The 22,651-nt window shown below is 36.0% G+C and overlaps 1 protein-coding gene across 1 annotated transcript in view; it reads right to left on the bottom strand.

Moving 5' to 3' along the window:
- TINAG (tubulointerstitial nephritis antigen) overlaps positions 1–22,651 on the bottom strand; it is a 226,306-nt gene that overhangs the window by 124,070 nt on the left and 79,585 nt on the right. Inside the window, exon 7 of the mRNA XM_027852893.1 lies at positions 13,260–13,440. Coding sequence (XP_027708694.1) covers positions 13,260–13,440 — 181 coding nt within the window. The remainder of the gene's footprint in view (positions 1–13,259; positions 13,441–22,651) is intronic.

Raw genomic sequence — 22,651 nt, 5'->3', positions numbered from 1 at the left:
AGTCAACAGCTTGCTAAAGGAGACTCAAAAGAATAGTGAAAAAAAAACACCTTAAAAAATAGCCTAACCCAAATGGCAAAAAAGGTGCAAAAAGCCACTGAGGAGAGGAATGTCTTAAAAAGCAGAATTGGCCAAATGGAAAAGGAAGTCCAAAAGCTTGCTGAAGAAAATACTTCCTTAAAAATTAGAATGGAGCAATTGGAAGCTAGTGATTTTATGAGAAATCAAGACATTGTAAAACAAATCCAAAAGAACAAAAAATTAGAAAACAATGTGAAATATCTCATCAGAAATCAACTGACCTGCAAAATAGATCCAGGAGAGAGAATTTTAAAATTATTGGACTATCTGAAATCCATGATCAAAAAAAGAGCCTAGACATCATCTTTCAGGAAATTATCAAGGAAAACTACCCTGATATTTTAGAATCAGAGGGCAAAATAGAAATTGAAAGAGTCCACCAATCACCTCCTGAAAGAGATCCCCAAAGGAAAACTCCTAGGGATACTGTAGTCAAATTCCAGAGTTCCCAGGTCAAGGAGAAAATATTGCAAGCAGCCAGAAAGAAACAATTCAAGTATTGTGGAAACACAATCAGGTTAACACAAGATTTAGCAGCTTCTACATTAAGGGACCAGAGGGCTTTGAATATAAAATTCCATAGGACAAAGGAGATAAGATTACAACCAAGGATCACCTACCCAGCAAAACTGAGTATAATCCTTCAGGGGAAAAAATGGACATTCACTGAAAGAGAGGACTTTCAAGCATGCTTGATGAAGAGACCAGAGCTGAATAGAAAATTTGACTTTCAAATACAAGACTCAAGTGAAATATGAGGAGGTAAACAGGAAAGAAAAATCATAAGAGACTTATTAGGGTTGAACTGTTTACATTCCTGCATGGAAAGATGATATTTGTAACTCATGAGACCTTTGTCTCATTAGGGTAGTTGGAGGGAAATATTATAGATAGATAGATAGATAGATGATAGATAGATAGATAGATAGATAGATAGATAGATAGATAGATAGATAGATAGATAGAGGGCACAGGGTGAGTTGAAGATGAAGGGGTGCTATCTAGAGAATAAAATTAAGGGGTAAGAGAAGATTATACTGGGAGAAGGAGAAAAGGAGAGAAAAAAGAGAGGGGTAAATTATCTCACATAAAACAGACAAGAAAAGACTTTTACAATGGAGGGGAAATGGGGGAGAGTGAGAGAGAATGAATGAATCTTATTCTCATCAGATTTGGCTTAAGAAGAGAATAACATACACATTGAATTGGATATGGAAATATATCTTACCCTACAGGAAAACAGGGGTGGAGGGGAAGGGGACAAGAGAGCAGGAAGATGATAGAGGGGAGGGCAGATTGAGGGAGAGGGTAATCAGAAGTAAACACTTTTAAGGAGGGAGAGGGTCAAAAGAGAGAATAGAATAAATGGGGGGTGGGATAGGATGAAGGGAAATGTATTTAGTTTTTCACAACATGACTACTATGGAAGTGTTTTGCAAGACTACACATGTATAACCTGTATTGAGTTCCTTGCCTTCTCAATGAGGGTGGGTGGGGAGGGAGGAAGGGAGAAAATTTGGAACCCAAAGTTTTAAAAACAAATGTTTAAAAAATTTGTTTCCACATGCAACAGGCAAATAAGATATACAGGAAATGGGATATAGAAATCTATCCTGCCCTACAGGAAAACTGAAGGGGAAATGGATGAGAAGGTAGGGAGAGAGAGGAGGGAGGGTAGATTAGGAGAAGGAGTATTCAGGATGCATGCCATCTTGGGGTGGGGGAGGGATGAGATGGGGAGAAAATTTGGAACTCAAAATCTTGTGGAAGTGAGTATTGAAAACTAAAAATAAATTAATTAATTTTTTAAAAAATTCAAGGAGCTGAAAAAAAGATTTAATTTGTCTCTGCAAATTCATAGGATCCAAGGAGATGAGATTTCAACCTTAGAGGTACTTTAGAGATAATTTAGTCTTAGTCCCCACCCCACCCCCATTTTCCAGGTGAAGAAATAGAGAGGTATGTGGACTTGCCCAAAGTCACCTAGGTTTAAGTGACAGAGACAGGATTCTAATCCAGGACTTCCTACTTCAAATTCAGTGCTTTGCCCTTAATAGAAGTCAGCTTCATTCAATGTTCCTTGCTTTGCATTCTTGAGCCAAATAGAACATATACATACAATTTCTCAATCATATGAGAGCCCTTCCAGATACTTGAAAATAGTTACTAGATTTTCCCTAAGTCTTCTTTTCTCCAATACTAACATTCCACATTGCATCAACAGGTTTTCATTTGGAACAAACTCAAGACTTCTCAACATCTGGTTGCCATTTGCTAATGCTTTCTAATCTATCAATATACTTCCAAAATGTGATGCCCAGAGCCCAACACAACACTTTAGATGGAATCAGACTAAGTCAGAGGCAAACGTGACTCTATTATCACCATCCTCTGTCTTAGAATATTATTCCTCTCTTAATGAAGCAAAATGTAACCTTAAGTTCATTTTTTCAGTCATTTTTAAATTTTATTTTATTTTTATTAATTTATTTTGATTTATCAATAATTACCTACATATGCTTTTGAGTTTAACATTTTTCCCCCTTTCCTCAACACCGCCCTCCCCAAGAAGGTACACAATCTGATAAAGTCTATACATTTACATTCATATTAAACATATTTTCACATTTGTGATGTTGTAAGTAAAAATTAAAACCAACAGGAGGAACCATCAGAAAGAGGAAACAAAACTCAACAGAAGAGAAAAAAAATAACAATTCAACTTCCATAGTTCTTTCTTTGGATGTAGATAGTATTTTCCATCACAAGGCCTCTGCAGATGTCTTAGATCTTTGTATTGCCGGGAAAGGTTAAGTTTATCAAAATTAGTCATCACACAACTTGGCTGTTATTGTGCAAAACAGGTTTTCTTGGTTCTGCTCACTTCATTCAGCATTAGACCATACAAGTCTTTCTAGGTTTTTCTGAAGTCAGCCTGTTCATCATTTCTTATAGCAGAATAGTATTCCATCATATTCATATACCAAAACTTATTCAGCCATTCCCCAATTGATGGGCATTCCCTCAATTTCCAATTCTTTGCCACCACAAAAAGAGCTGCTATGAATATTTTTATACATGTAGGTCCTTTTCCCATTTGTATGATCTCTTTGGGATATAGCCCTAGAAGTGCTATTGCTGGGCCAAAGGGTATGCACATTTTGATAGCCATTTGCGCATAGTTCCAAATTGCTCTCCAAAATGGTTGGATCATTTCACAACTCCACCATCAATGCATTGATGTTCCAATTTTCCCACATCTTCTCCAACATTTATTACTTTCCTGTTTTGTCATGTTGGCCAATCTGATAGGTGTGATGTGATACCTCAAAGTTGTTTTGATTTGCATTTCTCTAATCAATAGTGATTTAGAGCATTTTGTATATGACTATAGATGGCTTTAATTTTTTCATCTGAGAACTGTGTGTTCATATCCTTTGACCATTTATCAATTGGGGAATGACTTGTATTCTTATAAATTTGACTTAATTCTCTATATATTTTAGAAATGAGGCTCTTATCAGAGAGACTGGTTATAAAAGTTCTTTTCCAATTTTCTACCTTCCTTCTAAACTTAAGGTTTTCTTTGTGCAAAAACTTTTCAATTTAATGTAATCAAAATTATCAATTTTGCTTTTTGTAATGTTCTCTATCTCCTGTTTGGTCATGAATTCTTCTGTTTTCCAAAGATCTGACAGGTAAACTATTCCTTTCTCTCCCAGTTTGCTTATAGTATCAGCCTTTATATCTAAATCATATACCCATTTTGACTTTATTTTGGTATATGGTGTGAGATTTTCATCTATGCCTAGTTTCTGCCATACTCTTTTCCAGTTTTCCCAGCAGTTTTTTTCAAAGAGTGGGTTCTTATCCCAGAAGCTGGGGTCTTTGGGTTTATCAAATAATAGATTACTATAGTCATTGACTACTGTGTCTTGCATACTTAACCTATTCCACTGATCCACCACTCTATTTCTTAGCCAGTACCAAGCAGTTTTGATGATTGCTGCTTTATAATACAATTTAAGATCTGGAATGGCTAGGCCACCTTCCCTTACATTTCTTTTCATTAGTTCCCTTGATATTCTGGACCTTTTGTTCTTCCAAATGAATCTTGTTATTATTTTTTCTAACTCTATAAAATAATTTTTTGGCAGTTTGATTGGTATGGCACTGAATAAGTAAATTATGTTAAGTAGAATTGTCATTTTTATTATATTAGCTTGGCCTACCCCTGAGCAACTGATGTTTTTCCAATTATTTAGATCTTATTTTATTTGTGTGAAAAGTGTTTTGTAATTGTGTTCATAGAGGTCCTGGGTTTGTTTCGGGAGGTAGACTCCTAAATATTTTATAATGTCTACAGTAAGTTTAAATGGAATTTCTCTTTCTATCTCTTGCTGTTGAGTTTTGTGGTAATATATAGAAAAGCTGATGATTTATGTGGGTTTATTTTATAGCCTGCAACTTTGCTAAAGTTGTTTATTATTTCAAGTAGTTTTTTACTTGATTCTCTAGGATTCTCTAAGTATAAAATCATGTCATCTGCAAAGAGTGATAGCTTTGTTTCTTCTTTGCCTGTTCTAATACCTTCAATTTCTTTTTCTTCTCTTATTGCTAAATCTAATGTTTCCAGTACGATATTGAATAACAGTGGTGATAATGGACATCCTTGTTTCACCCCCAATATTACTGGAAATGCTTCTAGCTTGTCCCCATTACATATTATGCTTGCTGAAAGTTTTAGATAGATACTATTTATTATTTTAAGGAAGACTCCATTTACACCTATGCTCTCTAGTGTTTTTAATAGGAATGGGTGTTGATTTTTGTCAAAAGCTTTTTCTGCATCTATTGAGATGATCATGTGGTTTCTGTTAGTTTTGGTGTTAATATGATGAATTATGCTGATAGTTTTCCTTATATTGAACCAGCCCTACATTCTTGGCATAAATCCTACCTGGTCATAGTGTATTATTCTTGTGATAAGTTGCTGTAATCTATTTGCTAATATTTTGTTTAAAATTTTTGCATCTATATTCATTAGAGAAATTGGTCTATAATTTTCTTTCTCTGTTTTGACTCTTCCTGGTTTAGGTATCAGCACCATATTTGTATCATAAAAAGCATTTGGTAAGACTTCTTCTTCACCTATTTTCCCAAATAGTCTATATAATATTGGAATTAATTGTTCTTTAAATGTTTGACAGAATTTGCATATAAATCCATCTGGCCCTGGAGATTTTTTTCCTAGGGAATTCATCAATGGCTTGTTCAATTTCTTTTTCTGAGATGGGGTTATTTAAGTATTTTAATTCCTCTTCTGTTAAACTGGGCAATTTATATTTTTGTAAGTATGTATCCATTTCACTAAGATTGTCAAATTTGCTGGCATATAGTTGGGCAAAAATAATTCCTAATTGTTGTTTTAATTTCCTCTTCCTTGCTGGTGGATTCACCCTTTTCATTCTTGATACTAGTAATTTGGTTTTCTTCTTTCTTTTTTTAATTAAATTAACCAAAGGTTTATCTATTTTATTGGTTTTTTCACCAAACCAGCTTAGTTTTATTTATTAGTTCAATAGTTTTCTTAATTTCAATTTCATTAATTTTTCCTTTGGTTTTCAATATTTCCAATTTGGTGTTTAATTGAGGATTTTTAATTTGTTCATTTTCTAGTTTTTTTTAGTTGTATGCCCAATTCATTGGCCTCCTCTTTCTATTTTATTTATGTAAGCATTTAGAGATATAAAACTTCCCCTAAGAACTGCTTTTGCTGCATCTATATAAGTTTTGGTATGTTGTCTCATAACTGTCATTCTCTTGAATGAAATTATTGATTGTTTCTATGATTTGTTGTTTGACCCAATCATTTTTTAGGATTAGATTATTTAGTTTCCAATTATTATTTAGTCCATCTTTCCATGGCCCTTTATTACATATAATTTTTATTGCATCATGATCTGAAAAGGATGCATTTAATATTTCTGCCTTTCTGCATTGGATTGTGAGGTTTTTATGCCCTAGTACATGGTCAATTTTTGTGTATGTGCCATGTACTGCCGATAAAAAAGTATATTCCTTTCTATCCCCATTCAGTTTTCTTCAGAGGTCTATCATACCTAACTTTTCTAATGTTCTATTCACCTCCTTAACTTCTTTCTTGTTTATTGTGTGGTTAGATTTATCTAGTTCAGAGAGGTGGAGGTGGAGGTCCTCCACTAGTATAGTTTTGTTGTCTATTTCTTCCTGTAACTCCCTGAACTTCTCCTTTAAGAATATGGATGCTATACCATTTGGTGCATATATGTTTCGTAATATTACTTCATTGTCTATGGGGCCTTTTAGCAGGATGTAGTTTCCTTCCTTATCTCTTTTGATAAGATCTATTTTTGCTTTTGCTTTTTCTGAGATCAGGATTGCTACCCCTGCTTTTTTTTTACTTCAGCTGAAGCATAATATATTCTGCTCCAGTCTTTTACCTTTACCCTGTATGTGTCACTCTTTTTCAAATGTGTTTCCTGTAAACAACATATTGTAGGATTATGGTTTTTAATCAATTCTGCTATACACTTCCATTTTATTGGAGAGTTCATCCCATTCACATTCACAATTATGATTACTATCTGTGTCTTTTTCTCCATCCTTTTTTTTCCCCTGTTTATGCTTTTCTTTCTCCTTTCTCCTTCCCCCCCCACTAGTGGCTTGCTTTTGACTACCGCCTCCTTCAGTCCTATCTCCCTTCTATTATCTCTTTCCCTTTTCTTCACATTTACTCTTACTGCTTCTTCCCTCCCTTCTATCCCCCCTCTGTTTTCTTTCCCCTTTTCCCTCCTACTGCCTATAGGGCAAGTTAGATTTCTATACCTAACTGATTATGTTATTCCCTTCTTGAGCCAAATCTGATGAGAGTAAGGTTCAAACAATGCTCATCCCCCTCCCTTCTTTCCCTGTGCTCTAATAGGTTTCTGTGTCTTTTCCTGTAATGTAATTTACCCTTGTCTGCCTCATCCTTTCTCAGTACATTTTCTTAGCTCAGACTAATCCACTAACTTGGATCCATTTAACCCACTTGATTAAATTTTTTTTATCATTACATAAAAGTCAGCTTATATCCACCCCCTTTATGTATACTTCTTTAACATGGTATAATAACAGTACAGTTCTCAAGAGTTGCAAGTGTCATCTTCCCTTGTAGGGATGTAAACATTTTGCCCTTATTAACAACATATTGTATCTTTCTGTCCCATTTACCTTTTCATGTCTCTCTTGAATCTTGTACTTGAAGATCAAATTTTTTGTTGAGCTCTGGTCTTTTTATCAGGAACGTTTGGAAGTCCCCTATTTCATTGAATATTCATCTCCTTCCCTGAAAAATCATGCTCATTTTTGCTGGGTAGTTAATTCTTGGCTGCATTCCAAGCTCCTTTGCTTTACAGAATACCATGTTCCATGCCCTACGGTCTTTTAATGTAGAGGCTGCAAGGTCCTGTGTAATCCTGACTGTGGTTCCATGATATTTAAATTGTTTCTTTCTGGCTGCTTGCGGTAATTTCTCTTTAATCTGGTAATTTTGGAATTTAGCTATTATATTCCTTGGCATTTTCAATTTGGGATCTCTTTCAGGCAGGGAGCAATGGATTCTTTCTATAGTTATTTTATATTCAGGTTCTAGGACTTCAGGGCAGTTTTCCTTTATGATTTCCTGAAGGATATTGTCCCAGGCTCTTTTTTTCATCATGACTTTCAGGTAGGCCTATAATTTTTAAATTGTCTCTCCTGGATTGATTTTCCAGGTCAGCTGTTTTACTCATGAGGTATTTTATGTTTTCATCTATTTTTTCATTTTTTTGTTTCTGTTTGACTGATTCTTTCTCTCTCATAGTCATTAGTTTCCATTTATTCAATTCTAATTTTTAACATATTGTTTTTTTCTGTTAGATTTTGTACTTTCTTCTCCAATTGGTCCATTGTATTTTTAAGGGATTTATTTTCTTCATTGTACTTTTTTTCTAATTGGCCACTTGTGTGTTTTAGGGACTTGTTTTCTTCAGTGTACTTTTTTTCCAATTGGCCAATTGTACTTTTAAAGGACTCCTCTATCTCTCTCATTTGACTTTTAAAATCCTTCTTGAGTTCTTCTAAGAAGGCTTTTTGGGCTTCAGACCAGTTCATATTCCCTTTTGATGTTGCAGACATGGGTTTGATGATGGTGTTGTCCCCTTCAGAATTTCTGTCTTGATCTTCACTCTTCTCCTAATATGAATCTATCATATGTTTCTTTTTACTCATGGTGTTTCTTTATTCCCTGGCCTTTAAAGAGATTAAGCTCTCCTGCTGGGGAGCAGAGGGCACCCCCCCAAGCTTCTTGTGTTGGGAGCCTAGGTCTTGGTCACTGGCTTTGGGTGCTGGGACCCTTATGTTGGCTATTGGAGGCCGTAGGGTTCCGGCAGCTTACCTGGTGTTGGGCTGGAATCAGGAAGGCTGGAACTTTCAAGGAACTCTAGGTTGCTTTCTTTAGCTCCTTTCAGATGAATGCTGCAGGGTGCTTATCTGCCTCGGGCCCTTTGTAGTGCTGCTTCCTTTATTTTTGCTGAGGCACTGGGAGACCCATTTGCTGTAGAATGCTGAGGCACCAGAATCTCGTCCTGGTGTGCTAAAGTGGGTCTTTCCACTAGCTAACTGGGCGACTCCAATTTCGTACTGCTCCCCATCCCCCAGGGTAAGAGGGGCCTTTCCCATTAATCCCTTTAGCTACCTGGAGTACTGCACTGCTGCTCCCCATCTTTCTTCTGGTTCAGCTGTTCGAGGGTTTTTTCTGCAGTGGTATTTTCTGGGTTTTCAGAGGTTGATAGAGGAGGGTGAGAGTAACTACCTTTTTACTCTGCCATCTTGGCTCCCAGAAGCAGAAGTCCCTTAATTATAATTCTTTAATTGCATTCATTCAACCAGCTTAGGAATCCACATCTTTAACTTGTTCGAATATATAGCATGAAAGAATTTATCAAATACTTTGCTAAAAATCTAGGCAGACTATAGCTGCAGGAATTTTCTCACTTACCCATCTAGCAACTGTCATTTAAAAAAATTAATATATGATCTATTGTTGATGACCACACTAGCGTTTTGCAATCATCGCCTCATTTAATGAACATTTATTAACAATCTCTTTAATGATGTGTTCTAGAATTTCACTGAAATTGAATTGTTTATACTAGGATAAAGTTTGCAAATTCCATTTTCTTATCATTAAAAAAAATTAAAACATGTTCCTTTCTCAAATCTGTAGCATCTCAACTGCTATCCATTCTCTTTCAAAGATCACTAACAATAGTTGGTTCATTAATGACATTTGTCAGTTCTTTCAGTATCTTAGGATATAGATCATTTAGGCCTAATTATTTGAACTCATTAAGGACTAGTGGGTATGCCTTATCTAGCTTCATATCTTTCTTTTGACCCTCTATTAGTCACTTATTTTCTCATCTTTTCCAGGTTACAATTAATGTACCAGGTAAAAAAATATAAACAAAATAATAATTTAGCTCCTTTTCCTTTTTTCCTGCAATCCATCATCAACCCATCATCCCCTAAAATCAAAAGTATATAATGATCCTATTACTTGTTCTTGATCATATCTATCATATGTCAAATATATCATATATGTGTGTCTAAGTGCCCACTATGTGCCAGGCACTACATTATGCACTGGCGATACAAATAAGTAAAGAAAGACAGACCTTGCCTTCAAGAGGCTTATAATCTAATAGGGAAAGAGAGCACACAAAAATTAAACTTCATTTGAATTGAGGTCTTCTTGATTTCTGATTCAGCTCTATGCCAGGCTTTTTATCATCTTTCTAATTTCTGTATCTATTTCCTCTTTATATCTAGGTGATCTATTGTTCACTCTAATTATAACATTAGTTCTCTTTTTGCTTCTTCTGGTCTTCATTCAAATTCTCTACATCTTGATTTGCCATTTTGGTTTTTGAATTTCCTCACAATAAATATATTGCATTAATATGCACTTATAGTCCAATTACTACTTTTTCAATTTTTACCTATTTCTTTTGAATAAGATATGTTTTCTCCAAAAATGGTCTATTTATGAGTCTCATCCCATCATGTCTCAGTGGTACCAATGAGGTCAAATTTGCCTCCTTGGAAAAAGAACTTTAGTAAACCCTTTCAAACACCTTTTCCTTCTCTTCCAGGAGGGAGAAAAGAAATGTCCATATAGACAAAGACATTTACAGCCTCTAAGCCCAACATACACCCATCATTTTTACATTCATACTAACATTCATATTTCAATAAATCCATTTTCTCATGGGTAAGATTATTCTAATAAGGAGCTAAGTGGTTTAGTGGACAGAGGACTGGACTTCAAATCAAGAAGATTTGAGTTTGAACCCTGCATTTGATACTTATCAGCAATTCACATTACAACTCTCATCTTCACTCCTCATCTATAAAATGAGGATAATAATAATATCTACCTCACAGAGTTCTTGTAAAGAACAAATAAGGTAACATAAGTAAACACTTTGCAAAACTTAAAAAACAGTTTATAAACAGGAGCTAAAATTACCTGCTCTATAAGTACAGATAATCATCAAGAACTACACAACATAGCTTTCTCTGGTTCTTTTATGACTATATGGTTGCCAGTGCAACAGTAGGGCAATTCAGCTGTTTTTCTTCCCTTTCACTGCCACTGCATAACCAGCCCAATTATATACATATACATATATATGCATATATATGTATATATGTGTACATATATATATGTATATGTAAATATGTTTGTATGTAAGTATGTATGTATGTATGTATATATGCATATCCCTCTAATATATCTTTTTCATTCCTTCTCATGTCAGAGGTATTGTTTGTAGACTACATACACCCACCCTATATCTTTCCCTGCACCTATAGGTCACTTATAATACATTTTTTTTTGATACCATTGTGTTCCATGATTCATTACCACACAGCATCACTCAAGGTCATATCTCTGAGGGACTGTTGTATAATCTTAACAAATGCGTAGGTGATATCTTATTTGATGAAAGTCTTGAAAGCTTCAATCAGCTCCACAGAGTCAAATGTTCTTTTTTATCTTTTTTTAATCAACAATAGATAGTGGGATCTTTCAGTCATTCCTTTATGGCTCACTCAATTGTATGACTGTGAAGATGTGCTCTGCTACTGAGAACCATCCCACATATTCATCACTAAAAACCTTGATGCATGCAAAGATTAATCTTGTGAAGATTTTATAAACTAAGTATTCAGTCAGAGGTCCAGCATAGATAAAAGCACAAATTCTTCTCACCAGGAAGCTGTTTATAAAATTCATGAGATGAACCTTCTGGTTACTATGACCCAGCAAATAGACAAAAATACTAAATGACCCATAGTCCTGTGTGGTCCCTTTTGCTTTTGCAGTGATAGTAGTATTATGTGCTCAGAGAGCACAAAGAATCATGATTTTTAGACTGCCTACAAACATTAATTTTGCAACTCAGACTTTAAGATTGAATTCTTTGTCCAATGATGAACAAGTGGATCTAACACTGAAGGAACTGAATCACATTGATATTGAGTTTACTGATAAGTAGTCTTGAAATATAAAAGAGATATAATAAATAATTTTGGTCAAGAAAGGAGAAAGCAGTGCAAATTAGATTGCAATTTGTGTTACCCAACTGAATATCCCCCAACTTTCTTTTTTCATGATGAAAAAGCCACTTCCAGCTTACTTTCTAGAAAATTACATGATTAGTTTTAAAATAATAGTAATTGACATTTATTTAGCACTTTAAAATTTTCAAGGCATTTTTATCATTTGAGTTTCACAATAGCACCAAGAGATAAGTACTACTGGTATCAGGATGCCCTTTTTCTAGCTGAGAAAACTGAGGTTCAGAGAACTTAAATGATTTACCAGAGTCACATAGCTAGTACCTCTACTAGAAGAATTTGAACCCACTCTCTCTCCTCACTCTCTCCACTATTCAACATTGCCTCTATACGCTATAATGTTAATTTATACTTGTATAGCATAATTAAAACATATTTATATAACACTTTATAGTTTAAAAGTACAATCGCATATTTTATTCTATTCTCAACTTTACAGAGGAAAAAAAATTGAGATTCTGAATAAGTGACTTCTCCAAGATCACCTGCTAGTTTAGGCAAAGGCCAAATTTGAAACCAGTTTTCTTTCTGTGATTTCATTTCCACTATTTCCAATATTGTATCCTAGTATGGTACATTAGGGTATTGAAAAAAGAAGATAGTTATTGTTGAAGCAATAAGGATTAGGTGCTACTTCCCCATAAGTTCATGTGAAAAGGGTCAAGAATAGATATGTAGATTTGAGAATAGTGAGTGAAACCACATGAGTGAATGAGACAGCCAAAAAAGAGCATAGGGTGAGAAGAAATGGCCCTAGAAGTCAAAAGGAGGAAAATGTGCCATAAATAACCAAAAGCCAGAATAACCAATAGGGCACAGTATAACAGATACAAAGAGAGTACTAATGAGATAGTGGTCAACAGTATAAAATACTTCAGAAAAGTCAAGAAGGAATGAGGAATGATAATGCAACAAGTTCAACAGGTACCTTGTTAAGCACCTACTATGTGCAAGATGCTAGGAATACCAAGAAAGAGTCCCTGCCCTCAAGGGGCTTATATTATACTAAATGAAATAAACATGTTCTGTAGTAGATATAACATACATGCATACATAGGTATACACAAATTTACATATATAATTAATACAAAGTAATTTCAAAGAGAGAGCTAACTGGGCAGATTAGGAAAGGGCTCACATAAAAGGTGGCAGTTAAGCTGTAATGCAGCAAGGTAAAGATTCTATCAGGTGAGGAAAGTATATGTGGGGGATCACTTTTTATAGAATCATTGTGGCCAGAGACAAAATGTCATACCTGGGAATGTATGTTCAGGTTGACTAACAGGAGGAGGATTTGACTAGAATGAGGCACACACAAATAGGAGATCTTGGACTTGTACTATTAGTATATGCTTTACTTTTAACTAGAAGCTTGCCATTTATTTTGTTCTAAATGTTCATGGTACCAGGACATGTTGAATTTTATTGGTCAAAATTAAATTATTATAGTACTTCTACTTTTTACTTACATTGGAAGAGACTCTATATGGAGGAGAGCACTGATATATTCGATTAGATTTCTCTATGCTGTTTGGACACGGTTTTGTGGCATGCCTTTTGCCCCGTCCATCAGATCGACTTGCCATGTCACAGCCATTGTTGTTGAAGATTTGGTCCTTAAAAAGTGGGTAGCATGCATGAGATACCAACCTAAGCAGATAAAATAAAACAACTGGTTGTAAAAGTTTCTATGCATCTAATATAAAAAATATGCATTGTGAAATTTTGCATACAGAAAAACTTTACATGCTAAGGTATTTGAAAATGCTATTTTCAAAACATCTGATGTGAGTCATCTAGGTTAATTATCCCCTTGCCTTATCATCATGAAGTCACTCAGCATATATATAATATATAATATAATATATAACATGGAATTTGCTAAAGATAATTTTAGAAAAAAAGTTGGCAGCCAATAGATTTACAATGTTATCATGAGGATTAGTCCCCCTGGCTCCCAACATAGGTGTCACCATTGACTCCACACTCTCTCTCACCCTACATCCATATCCAATCAGTAGTCAAATCCTGTCATCTCTGCCTTCATAACATCTGTCATATAATGATCAATAATATTAACATTTATATAGCACTTACTATGTGCTAAGCACTATGCAAAGTTCTTTACAATTATTATCTCACTTGATCCTTACAACAACCCTGAAAGGGAGGTTCTATTATTATCTCCATTTTACAGATGAGGAAACTGAAGCAGAGGCTAAGTGACCAGTGCTCTACCCACTCCATAGATAGATGATAGATAGATAGATACACACATGCACACCATACACACACACACACACACACACACACACACACAGAGATAGATACATGTATATATACTTTTTTCTCTCTTCTTTCATTGACAACTGAAACAAGCCTCATCACTTCATGCCTGGTTTATTGTAGTAGCCTGCCGGTTGATCTCACTGCCTTAAATCTCTCCCTACTCCAGTCCATATACCTATCAAATCATTACTCTATTCAATCAACTCTATTGGCTCCCTATCACCTCCTGGATCAAGTATAAAATCATCTGTTGATAATCAAATCCTTTCATAACTTTGCATTTTTCTACCTTTCTTGCATTTTACTTCTCTCCACATACTGTGGCCAGTGATACAGGTCTCCTTTCTGTTCTTTGTACATGATCCTCCATCTCCTAACTCTAGGCATTTTCACTGACAGTCCTCCATGCTTGGAATCCTCTCCTTCTTCGTCTTCACCTTCTGCCTCTCTGATTTCCTTTAAGTCCCAGCCAATGGCCCAACTTCTACAAAATGTCTTTTTAGTCCTCCCTTAAACTTAGTCTCTTTCCTCTGAGATTATCCCCAATTTATTTCATCTGTATTTTGTTTGTCCAGAGTTGTTTGGGTGCTCTCTCCTCCATTAGACTATGAACTTCTTGAGAGAAAGGAGTGCTTTTTTTTTTGTTTGCTTCTTCTTTACCTTTTTTTGTATCCTTTGTGCTTAGCATAGTGCCTAACAGACAATAGATGCTAAAATGTTAATTGACTGTATGATTTCTGGATATGCAATTATATAGAAGAAGCAAATTTGACATGAAAGAGATGATGAATTGGATTATTCCCCAAAGCAATATTCTGATAAGTTATGGCATCTCTAAAATTAAGCTATTTTAATATTTTATCATTTTACAGAGCTCTCATTAGAATTAAATTGTTAAAGGTCTACAATTCATAACACTTTATGTGGAATATCACAACACTAATACAAATATTAAAAGGGAAAATGAAATAATACAAAGCCAAATATTACCCAAAATTTGTAAAAGTGATCTTGTCTTCCATATAATATGGGGTCCAAAGATTGATGACAGAGTGAACAGAATGAATTTGGAGTGTCTAGTTACAGATAATCAAAATTAATAAATAATGATAATAAAATGGTGATAAACTATTTTAATAATAGCAAGTATTTATATAATATTTTAAGGTTTGCTAAGCACTTTATAACTATTTCTTCTTTGATGCTCACACTAACCTTGGGGGGTAGAATTTACTATATCTCCATTTTACAGATGAGGAAACTGAAGAAAACAGAAATTAAGTGACTTGTGAAGGGTCACACAGCTAGGAAGTATCTGAAACTGGATTTGAATTCAGTACTTCCTGACTCCAAGTCAAACATTCTATTAACCGTACCGTCAAACTGCCTTTCAAATTGTCTAGATCACAGTTCCTTGGAAATAAAATAATCAAACAGAATAGGGGAAAATTTGAACCCAAAGGAACAAATGATGTCTGGGAGTTCCAAAAAAAGTTTTATCTTAATTTTGTTTTTTGAAACTTGAGAGATAACAGCTGATAGCAACTCAGGTAAGAACTTTCATTTTTACGATAGGACATAGACAGCTACATGGTACAGTGGATAGAGCACCAGGCCTGAGTCAGGAAGGAAATGGCAAATCGCTTCAGTTATCCTTGTCAAGAAATTCCCAAAAGGGGTCACAGAGAGGCAGACACTACTCAAACAACTGTACAATAACAACAAAATAGGAATGTCATCATGATCCCTGCTAATGCAGAAAGTCATATATAAACTCATGTGGCACTGATGTCCTCAGGACCAATAGGAAATGGATGACGTGATTTTAAAAATAAAATAAAAAGGCACAGAGGCTTACTGCCATCTCTGAAAATGTCTCCCCACACACCTACCCCTCCACATAGAACATACAGCCCAGGTTAGTCATTAGCTGACTCATGGTCTTCAGGGAAAGATGAAAAGACTTAAAATAATGCCACCTGTGAGCTTTGCCTGCATCATTTAAAAACAAGCCTTTGCTTCTTCCAAATTGAACACTGTAGCTGTTTAGCAGATTATCCATCAAGTTAGAAACAGGAAATGCTTGACTATGCATGTGCTTAAAGAGCAGGGCAGCCCACTTTTGTCACATTAACATTATCAAAACCAAAAATGAACACATGGGCCTCCAATTGTGTTAATAAAGTAGATATCAGTTTAAATTAAAAAAAATCAGATACATTAATCAGATTTTAATCTGTCATACTGTGCTGGTAGATCTGAAGTATCATAAATTTAGAGCTAGAAGGTACCTCAGAAGTTATTTATTATAACCCTCTCATCTTAAAGTTGAAGAAATTGAGTAGTGGAAGTTTAAGCAACTTTTCCAAGACAATAGACATAGTCACCATCAGAAACAGGATTTGAACCCAGATCTTCTAAGCCCAGTGGCAAGACTTTTTCCACTGTACACACTGAGGGGTAAAATAGCTAAGGAATCTGAAAAGTGACAATAGAAAGAGATCTACAACTTCTTTTGCTCTGAGTTTCTCCACAGGAGGTACTCAGTGTTCCCCTATGTTTTGCTTTGGCAAGCCAAGGGCAAAATCTTGTAAGAGGCAACTAGGTGGCACAGTGAATAGAATAATGGACCTAGAGTCTTGAAGACTGGCCTCATACTTTTACCAGCTGTTGACTCTGGGCAAGTCATTTAGACTAGGTCTATCTCAGTTTCTGTAGCTAGAAAAAGGGAGATAATAACAGCACCTACCTCCCAGGGTTATTGGTTATTGTGAGTCTCAAACGAGATAATATTTGCAAAGCACATAACCTAGTGCCTGTCATACAGTAGGCACTTGATAAATATTTCTTTCCCTCTTCCTTGAAAGATGACATAAATGGAGAAAGAGGGAAAAATGAGGGGAAAAGAAGAATAAAGGAAATAGCAGTTGGATGGGGAAGAAGAAAGGAAGGAAGAAAAAGAAGGAAAGATGAAGAGATGGGAGAAAGGAGAGGGGAAAGGAAGGAGTGAAGTTAAGAAAAAAAGGAAGGAGGAGAGATATCAGGAAGGGAGAGGAGGAGTCAAAAAAGGAATACTGGAGTCCTGACAATGGAACACTGATAAGCCATCGCCATATCATGGTCCTTGTGGGACAAGGTACAAAGGAAGGGAATCAGTCAAACAATCGATAAGCATTTATTAAGTGCCTACTCTTTGGCAGGCTTTATGTTAGGCACTAGAGATTCAAAAAACAAAAAAGAAAACAGGGATGAAATGACATTATTAGGAAAACAGTCACAGAATTTTAGAGTTGGAAGGGACCTTAGTGGCTATCTACTCCAAAAATAAACAAGAGAAGAGGATATTCAGGAAGTGGTCATCTGCACTCTACTTGACAATCTTTAATGAGGAGAAAGTGACAACCTCTAGAGGCAGCTCATTCTACTTTTGGACAGTTCAGTTAAGAAGTTGTGTTTTTATTTTTTTTCTGACATCAAATCTAAATCTGCCATTTTGCAACATCCACCCACTGCTCCTTGGTCTGCTTGCTGAGGCTGAACAAAATAAAGCTAATCATTACAATACTTTAAAATAACTATCATATTACCTCTGAGTCATCTCTTTTCTAAACTTCTTTAAATTCTCAACTAATCTTCATATATCAGGGATTAATAAGGTCTTTTGTTATCTTAGTTTCCTAACTGTAACACCTCTCGAGCTTATTAAAGCCATTCCTAAAAGTTGGCATGAAGAGCAGAACACAATACTCTAGATGGATTCTGACCAGAGCAGAGTACAATAGAATCATCATCTCCTTATTCTTCTTAATGCAACCTAAGAAAACGTTAGCTTTTTTTTGCTTGCCATTACTGAGTCACATTGAACTTGTAGTCCACTATCTATAACCCCCAGATTGTTTTTTCAAAATGCTAAGTATGCCTTCCTATCTTTTACTTCTGAAGTCATTTTTCTGAACCCATGTATGACTACAATTGTCCTTATTAAAATTATTTTATTACATACTGCTAAATATTCCAGTATATCAACATTGTTTTTTGTATATGAACTTCATCATCTGTGTCAGCTACCTTTCCCAAGTTTGTGTAAAATGCAAATTTGACAAGTGTGTCATCTATGTCTTTTTCTCCAAGTCAACAATAAAAATGTTAAATAGTAAGGAAAGACTATGTGTGCTAATGGAGACTTCCTACCAAGATGACATGGACCCATTTAATGATTACCCTTTGAGGATAGTCCTAAAACCAGTTATAACTGTACTATCACCTGGCCCACATGTCTCTATCTTTCCCACAAAAAATAGCATGACATCTTTATCAAATGATTTACTAGGTAATTAGGTGACCCAGTAGACAGAGTGCTAGACCTGGAGTCAGGAAGACCTAAATTTAAATATGGCTTCAGACACTAGCTGTGTGACCTGGGGCAAGTCACTTAACCTCTGTTTGTCTTAATTTCCATAACTGTAAAATAGGGACAATTACAGCACCTATCTATTCAGACATGATCTATTCTTGATGATGCTATGCTTACTTATTATGATCGAAAAACTTCCTTTTTCTGAATGATCTTTAACTATCATTACAACACTCTTTCTAAAATGTAGCCAGAAATTTAAATCAATCAGATTGGCACATGCTTTTCAGCCTCTAATTTCTTGTCTTTCTGTGTGTAGGTGAAAATCAAAATCTTTGACCTTCTCTAAATTTAAGTTCTCTCTTTCTTTCTCTAGGATCTTTCATATATGACTAGTAATGGGTCAGAAGTCATATGGACCAGAACCTGAAGCTGTAGTTCACCTGGGTCAAGTGATTTGAATTTTTCTTTTGTTTTTTTAAGTTTAATCTGCATAATATTTTTTTATTTTTAATTTTTTTTATTTTTAACATGTGTTTTTAAAACTTTGGGATACAAATTTTCTCCCATCCTCCCTCCCCATCCACATTCATTGAAAAGGCAAGCAACTGGATACAGGTTATAGATGTGTAGTCATGCAAAACACTTCCATAGTAGTCCTGTTGTGAAAAAATAAGTATATTTCCCTTCATCCTATACTACCCTCCCATTTATTCTATTCTCTTTTTTGACACTGTCCCTCCTCAGAAGTGTTTGCTTTTGATTATCCCCTCCCCCAATCTGCCCTCTCCTCTATCAACCCCCTGCTCTCTTGTCCCTTTCCCCCCTTATTTTCCTGTAGGGTAAGATAGATTTCTATAACCCATTGTGTATGTTATTCCCTCCTTAAGCCAAATCCTATGAGAATAAGATTCACTCATTCCATCTCACCTTCCCCTATTTCTCCTCCACTGTAAAAGACTTTTCTTGTCTGTTTCATGTAAGATATTTTACCTCATTCTACTTCTCCCTTTCTCCTTCTCCCAATATAATCCTCTCTCACCCCTTAATTTTATTTTCCAGATATCACCCCTTCATCTTCAACTCACCTTGTGCCCTCTATCTATCTATCTATACATACATATAATTTTTCCCTCCCACTACCCTAATACTGACAAAGGACTCATGAGTTACAAATATCATCTTTCCCTGAAGCAATGTAAAGAGTTCAATCTTAGTAAGTCTCTTATGATTTCTCTTTCCTGTTTACCTCTTCCATGTTTCTCTTGAGTCTTGTATTTGAAAGTCAAATTTTCTATTCAGCTCTGGTCTTTTCCTTAGGAATGCTTGAGAGTCCCCTATGTCATTGAATGGCCATTTTTTACCCTGAAGGATTACACTCAGTTTTGCTGGGTAGGTGATTCTAGGTTGTAGTCCCAACTCCTTTGCCCTCCGGGACATCATACTCCATGCCCTCTGGACCCTTAATGTAGAAGCTACTAAATCTTGTGTTATACTGATTGTGTTTCCACAATATTTAAATTGTTTCCTTCTGGCTGTTTTCAATATCTTCTCCTTGATCTGGGAGCTCTGGGATTTGGCTACAACATTCCTAGGAGTTTTCCTTTGGGGATCTCATTGAGGAGGTGATGGGTGAATTCTTTTAATTTCTATTTTGCCCTCTGGTTCTAAAATAGGGCAGTTTTCCTTGATAATTTCTTGAAAGATGATGTCTAGGCTCTTTTTTTGATCATGGCTTTCAGATAGGTCAATAATTTTTAAGTTCTCTCTCCTGGATCTATTTTCCAGGTCAGTTGTTTTTCCAATGAGATATTTCACATTCTCTTCTATTTTTTCATTCCTTTTGATTAGTGTTACAGTGCCTTGATTTCTCAAATTATCACTAGCTTCCAATTTCTCCATTCTAATTTTTAAGGAAATATTTTCTTCATTAAGCTTTTGGACTTCCTTTTCCATTTGGCCAATTTTGCTTTTTTGGGCATTCTTCTCCTCATTGGCTTTTTGGACCTCCTTTGCCATTTGGGTTAGGCTATTTTTAAGGTGTTATTTTCGTAAGTATTTTTTGGGTCTCCTCTAGCATCACTCTCAGTTTTTCCTCTACTTCTCTTACTTGCTTCTCAAAATCCTTTTTGAGCTCTTCCATGGCCTGGGATCAATTCATATTTTTCTTGGAGGCTTTGGATGTAGGAGCTTTGACTCTGTTGTCTTCTTCTGGTTGTATGTTTTGATCTTCTTTGTCATCAAAGTAAGATAATATAGTCTGACTCTTTTTGTGCTGCTTGCTCATGATCTCAGTCAATTACTTGAGTTATAAACTCTTTGTTAAGGTAGGAGTCTGTTTCCAATGTGGAGAATGTACTGTCCCAAGCTTCAGGAGTTTTGTGCAGCTCCTTTCAGAGATACTTCTAGGCACCTGTAAATTTTCAGCTCTTCCAAGGTGCTATGATCAAGACAAGGTGTTTACTCCTTTCCTGGCCTGTGCTCTGGTCTATGACCACTCTTTTCTGTCTTGGAACTGTGAGGAGGGTTTCCTCTCCAAAGCCACTACAAGCTCCACCATGTCAGCGCTCCTCCTTGCCCCAGGATGGCCACCCAGAACTGTGACCCAGATCCAAGCATGGGCAAAGCAAGAGATTCCTGCACCAGCAAAGAGATCCCTGCAATCCCCTTCTGATCAGCCACTCGATTCCCCCTCAGTCTGTGGGCTGGAAGCTCAGGAAGCAGCCGCTAGGGGAATGGGCCTGGGACCCCGAGCTCCTCTCTCCCCACCATAGAAACAGACTTTTCCCACTGACCCTCTAAGTTGTCTTTGGTGTTCGTGGGTTGAGAAGTCTATAAACTGCCACAACTGCCTGTGATTCCATCCTCTGACACCTGCTCCAGGGTTGCTGTGGCCTGCGCACGCCCACACCAAACTGCGCTCCTCTCCCAGCCAGGCAAGATATACCTTTCTGATCAACCATCCAGGCTGTCTTTGGCTGGAAATTTGTTTCACTCTGTCTTTTGGTGGGTTCTGCTGCTTTAAAATTTGTTTAGAGCCATTTTTTATAGGTATTTGGAGGGGTTTGGGGGAGAGCTCAAGCAAGTCACTGCTTTTACTCCATGATCTTGGCTAAGCCGCTCCCCGTCCATGATTTGAATTTTTCAAAGAAAGCCAGGTATTATTTTACTATTTCTTTATTTAAAAAAGGTACAAATTCCCTTCTAATATTTTTTTTTCCCACTCTTTCCTCTAGTCTCTGGGCAACTAGCTGGTGCAATGGGTAGAGTGCAGAGACTAGAGTCAAGAAGACTCATCTTCCTGAGTTCAAATCTGGCCTCGGACATTTACTAAGTGTGTGACCTTAGGCAAGTCACTTAACTCTGTTTGCCTCAGTTTCCTCATCGGCAAAATGAGCTGAAGAAGGAAATGACAAACATCTCCAAGATCTTTGCCAAGAAAACCCCAAATGGGGTCATGAAGAGTCAGACATGACTGAAAAAATGACTGAACAAAAACTATCCTCTAGTCTCAAGGTTCTCCCTGGCAAAGAAAAGGAAATAAAATAAAAGTAAGCAGTTCTGCTCTCTCAGTGTTGCCAGTTATCTTTGCTCTATTCTCTCTGAAAAGCTGTCCTTTCTCTCCTTAGATCATCTTTTCTCCCAATATAGCTAAATCATCAACAATAACAAAAAAAAAAAAGAACTTCTTGTTTTGTCCTTAGTTTTCCTTGGCAACCTCTATTTATTCTGAGCTTTGACACCCCTGACATTATTTTTATAGGACCAAATAATGCTTTTCTATTCATCCTTTGCTACTTACCCTTGCTTCAACTTACTACTGTTCACTGTCTTTATTTTCTTCTGAGTTGACTATCTGAGAACCTACATTGGTCTCTTTGAACAACTTCCACTTTTTTCCCTTATTGTATTTTTTTCTCTAGTGACTTCAGAATTTCATTCTTAAGAATTTCCCATCTCTCCTGGATTGTTTTCCCCTACATAATATTAGTCTTTGAGATCCTATCTATTCTTCTCCTTAACCTTTTAAAGTCTACTTTTCCAAGTTATAGAGCCCATGGAAGATGTTTCCCAGTATTTCTCTCCTTTATATGATAAATATTGTTATTTCTACTCTCAGGGACCACTTGTTTGCTGTTACGGAGAATGAGTTCCAGAAGAAAATCATCTCACTTTTTTTTTCTCCCTGAAATTATCATTAAGAGATGCCAATAAGTC

The sequence above is a fragment of the Vombatus ursinus genome, unplaced genomic scaffold (assembly GCF_900497805.2).
Source record: "Vombatus ursinus unplaced genomic scaffold, bare-nosed wombat genome assembly UNPS02009835.1, whole genome shotgun sequence".
Lineage (NCBI taxonomy): Eukaryota > Metazoa > Chordata > Mammalia > Diprotodontia > Vombatidae > Vombatus > Vombatus ursinus.
Note: the sequence above shows the minus strand (reverse complement) of the source record. Positions and strands in the feature narration are given on the sequence as shown.